The sequence below is a fragment of the Limanda limanda genome, chromosome 21 (assembly GCF_963576545.1).
Source record: "Limanda limanda chromosome 21, fLimLim1.1, whole genome shotgun sequence".
NCBI lineage: Eukaryota > Metazoa > Chordata > Actinopteri > Pleuronectiformes > Pleuronectidae > Limanda > Limanda limanda.
In genome coordinates this window covers 13093342-13098268 of record NC_083656.1, presented here as the reverse complement: position 1 = coordinate 13098268, position 4927 = coordinate 13093342, and the positions used below count along the sequence as shown (strand labels likewise).

General features: G+C 46.0%; 1 protein-coding gene across 1 annotated transcript; it reads left to right on the top strand.

The window, feature by feature from the left end:
• Positions 1-850: 850 nt before the first annotated feature.
• Positions 851-1561, top strand: LOC133028261 (uncharacterized). The gene has a single exon (XM_061095458.1). It carries the CDS (start codon positions 851-853, stop codon positions 1559-1561), a length of 711 nt encoding a protein of 236 aa, XP_060951441.1.
• Positions 1562-4927: the final 3366 nt, after the last annotated feature.

Below are 4927 nucleotides of genomic sequence, written 5' to 3'. Positions count from 1 at the left end.
GTGAGGTGGTTTGGGTTATTAGGGCCCGAGCACCAAACAGAGTGGTAGTCAGTGAGGCCCTATTGAAATTGAAAGGATAATCTTTTTTTTCAGGCAAATTAATTGGCTTTTTGATTTGTGTAACAAATCAGGATCTTATTCTCCTTCATTTGGTTTGTTGGCGGTTGGCATCCATCGTCCAGTTGAATTACCATATTATACGTGTTACATGTTGTCCCTAGTAGCCTAAGCACATTCACATCTCTACCCTCTGCAACAATTTGTTTCCACTTTCCCTTTTGACCCCGCCATTGTATCATAAAGACAGACACCATATTAATAAGTTCATAATTTATGTATTGGCATCACAAACATTATTCATTCATTTATTCAATTCAAAGCTTCACAGACTAAAGCCATGGTGCCATTATAATCATTCTTCCTGTTTTACATTTATTGTCCACTTGGTGGCGCAGTAGAGCACATGAAGCACCATGAAGCTTCGGCCCATGAGTGAACCAATTGGATGGAAAGCTTCAATGGTACCGCCACCTACTGTTTAAATCATACAATTTATTTAAAAACATTAAAGACGGCTTTGATGTTTTTGATAAAAATGTGTCAAATATGACAAATAGAGAATTATAGATTAAAGTCACAGTGAGAGGTATATAAACACAAGTAAAACTTCATCATTTCAGTCACGTAAACCTATTGTGAAGAGCACTTGGGGAAAATCTTCAGAGATTAAAACTTTGTTTTGAAGAGATTTTAACTTCTTGCCTTAACAAACTTTACCTGCCCTAAATCAACCTCCATTTCCATTGTTCCAACCTTTCCACTCTTAGATTCCAAACAAGAACCAGTGGTGATGGCAGCGTTAGTAACAGGCCTCATCCCCATCCTGCGGACAGCGGTGAATGCCACCACCAACTACACGGGCCGCGCGCTGTGGTTTGGCTTCCTGTGCATCCGCGTGGTCATCCTCTTCCTGGCTGAGCTGCCCTTCCACAAAATGGGCTCGGACTTTACCTGCAATGGCACCAGGGACAGCATCTGCACCAATGCCTGCTTCAACAGACTTTTCCACAAACCCATGGTGTCGGCCTGGAACTTCATGTTTGTCCTGGTCATCCTCTCCGTCATGATCATGGAGCTGTTCATCTATCACCTGCGCTCCCGGCCCCAGAAGAGGAGCTGCCAGGTAAAGACAGACATGGTGTTGGAGGGCCAGGGAACCGAGGAGGCTCAGGTTGGGACCAAAGACTCCACAGGGAAGATGGTGATTGATCTCTTTAGAAAGAGAGGCACAGTGGGCTTCTACCTGTTCAGCATCACCCTGCGTATTCTGATTGAATCCTGGTTTATATATGTTCTGTTGGTTTGGAACCTGCCGGCTCTGGATAATGGTCCGTACAAATGTTCCACGGACATTTGCGCTGAGTTACGTGTTTGTGTTGTGAGGGCCGCTCCAGAGAAACGCATGTCAATCTATGCTTTAGCTTCTATTTCAGGCATGATTGTTGTTTGTTCAGCATTATTTTGCATCTATGCCATTGTTCGATATCTTTACCACTTTTAAACACCTACACAGCATTTTGCCCTTGTAACATTCAGTGTTTCCCCTAGGTTTGCAGCTTTGGGGGGGGGGAGCGGCGGCAGCGGTGGTGGCAGAGCGTCGCGGGGGGGGGGGGGGGGGGCGGGGGAGACACGGACACAAAAACTTAAAGGAATCATGATGTTAATGTGTTTCTTTTAATGATTTTGAACTGTACATTGGATTTCTGACCGGCGCTGACAGGCTATTCTGTGATGCTCAGACGTCATGTGTTTGTCCAGTTTGTCCTTTCTGTAGGACTGGCAGGGAGACTTTATAAAGGGCCGGTGTTGAGTGAGCAATGCCATGTTATATAGCACAGGTAATGATGTCACGGAGCATGTTGTGCCTGCGTGCACTTGTAACCTGTTGCGCATGCGCTTAATAAAAACGGTCTCGTGTTCCCAGACCGAGAGAGAAGAAGGTGCTCTGATTTTTCCTCCCGTGATAATTAGTTAACCAATCTGGTGACTGCAAACGGATAGACCGCTGCAGAGATGTCCACCGCAACAGGTTATGGGCCCAGTCAAACAGGCCAGAGGTGGTTCAGACTTTTATTCGACGGTGATGAGAAAAGTTATGAACTCTGGGAGACGAGGTTCCTCGCGCACATGGAGCTGCGTCACCTCAGAGAAGTTATCCTGGAGGACCCGCGGATAGATGAGGATGACGACGATGCTCTCGCGGAAGATGAGACGAAGAACGGTGAGGCATATGCAGAGCTGGTGCAATGTCTGGACAACAAGAGCTTATCGCTGGTGATGAGGGACGCGAGACGTGACGGGAGAAAAGCACTGAATATTCTCCGCGAGCACTATGCGGGAAAGGATAAACCCCGTGTGGTGAGTTTATATTGTGAACTTTCCTCGCTCCAGAAGGCCAGCAATGAAACTGTCACGGACTATATTATTCGAGCAGAGACAATATTCACGTCATTGAGAAGAGCAGACGAGCAAATAAGTGACGGGCTTCAGATAGCTATGGTGGTAAAGGGGCTACCTGAATCATACAAGCCATTCGTCGTGCACATCACCCAGACAAATGACACTGTAACGTTCGGCGAGTTTAAAACAAAACTGCGGAGTTACGAGAGTACTGAAAAATATGGGAAGAGTGACGTGAATGTTGAAGATGACAACGTGATGAGGATGAGCGGAGCAACGAGGTCACGAGGACGAGGAAGAGGAAAGAAAATGGACCTGGCTGATGTTGAGTGTTACACGTGCGGCAAAAAGGGACACATGGCCAGGATATGTCCTGACGAATACCAGGTGAGAAGAGAGGAACGAAGATGGGACGCGCCACAGCGAGGAAGGGGATGCGGCCGGGGACGAGGCCGTGACCATGTGAAGAAAGCTGATGGCGAGACGGAGGCAGAGCCCACATCTTTCTGTTTCTTCAGGATGAGTGACTGTCCCACACAAAGAGGAAACAAGAAGGGTCTCATGGTCGACTGCGGAGCGACAACACACATGATCAACGACGCCACGAAGTTCATAACAGTTGACAAGAGCTTCAGACCCGAGGACCACATGATCGAGCTTGCTGACGGATCCAAGGTGAGCGGGATGGCGAGGATGAGGGGAGACGCTGAAGTTTACTTGCTGGACAGCGAGGGACGACAAGTGAAAACGAGGCTAAAGCAAGCACTCTACATCCCCTCGTTTCCACAAAACATCTTTTCAGTCAAAGCAGCAACAGCCAACGGAGCTGAGGTCCGCTTCAAGGACGGTAATGACTGGCTGGTCCACAGGGAAGGTACTAAGTTTAAAATGGATGTGTATGGTAGGTTGTATTACCTTAGCACAGTGGAGAATGAAAATGTTGATGAAGTGTATGGTTGTCATGACATTCAAACGTGGCATAGGATACTAGGTCATTGCAATTTTGAGGATGTTGCAAAATTAGAAAAGGTGGTTGAAGGGATGTCTATTAAAGGGAAACATGACAAGTCCAATCAAAACTGTGAAATATGCACACAGGGAAAGTTTACACAAAGCAGAAACAGACAGGCAGACGCTAAAGCTACAACCGTATTAGAGCTAGTACACACAGACCTATGCGGTCCTATAGATCCAGCAGATAAAGACGGATACAGATATGCGATAGCATTTACTGATGATTACAGTGGGATGATTTTTCCATATTTTATTAAAGCAAAGAGTGACACGACAAAAGCTACAGAAAAATTCATAGCAGATGTAGCTCCATATGGAAAAATAAAGTGCATAAGATCTGATAACGGCACAGAGTTTACCGGGCAGGAGTTCCAGTGTTTACTTAGGAGTAAAGGGATAAGGCATGAGAAGAGTGCACCCTACTCACCCCATCAGAATGGAACTGCCGAAAGAGGTTGGAGAACATTATTTGAGATGTCTCGATGCATGCTATTGGAGAGTAACCTCCCAAAGAAATTGTGGACATATGCTGTACAGACAGCAGCTCAAATCCGCAACAGGTGCTTCAGTAAGCGGCTAGAGCAGACACCTTACTGTGTTTTCACAGGAAAAACACCTAACCTATCCAACATGAAAATATTTGGCTCTGAATGCTACGTATATAAGCAGGATAAGAAAAAGCTGGACTCTAGATGCGAAAAGGCGATCCTTGTAGGCTATGACAAATATAGTCCAGCATATAACGTGTACTATCCTGAGACAGGAAAAGTCCTAAAACATAGGCTGGTGAAATTCATCACCAAAGGTAGCGCAGAGAGCCAGACTCAGACAGATTGTGACATGGGGAATGACACTGAGAGTCATGAAGATACACCACAGCAGATAGTCAACCAGGGTCAGGGACAGCCTAAGGAAAGTAAAGAGTCCAATGTTGAGGAGACTGATGAGGCAGGTCCGACCCAGACAGATAGTACTCAGAAAGAAGAGGGAGAAAGGAGATATCCTACGAGACAGAGAAAGGCTCCAGACTACTTAAAGGGGTACCAGTGTAAAGCTGATTGTAAAAATGACGAATGTGAAAATGTAGATTATTTCTACAGAGTGGCTTATGATGTACCTAAAACACTTAAAGAGGCAATGGACTCTAAGAAGTCAAAAATGTGGGCTGACGCGATGAAAGAGGAGATGAACTCTTTGACAGAGAATGACACTTTCACTCTGACCCTACTGCCAAGAGGCAAACAAGCAGTGGGAGGTCGCTGGGTATATGCAGTGAAAGAGAGCCCAGATGGATCTGAGACTTGTAAAGCCAGATATGTCGCAAAGGGGTATGGTCAAGTGGAAGGGATCGACTATAAAGAGACTTTTTCACCGACAGCCAACATGACCTCTGTACGAGCATTAATGCAGGTGGCTGTACAGGAGGATCTCACCCTACATCAAATGGATGTGA

Coding starts and splice junctions, on each gene's coding strand:
- LOC133028261 (XM_061095458.1), top strand. CDS start 851: ATGGCAGCGTTAGTAACAGGCCTCATCCCCATCCTGCGGACAGCGGTG.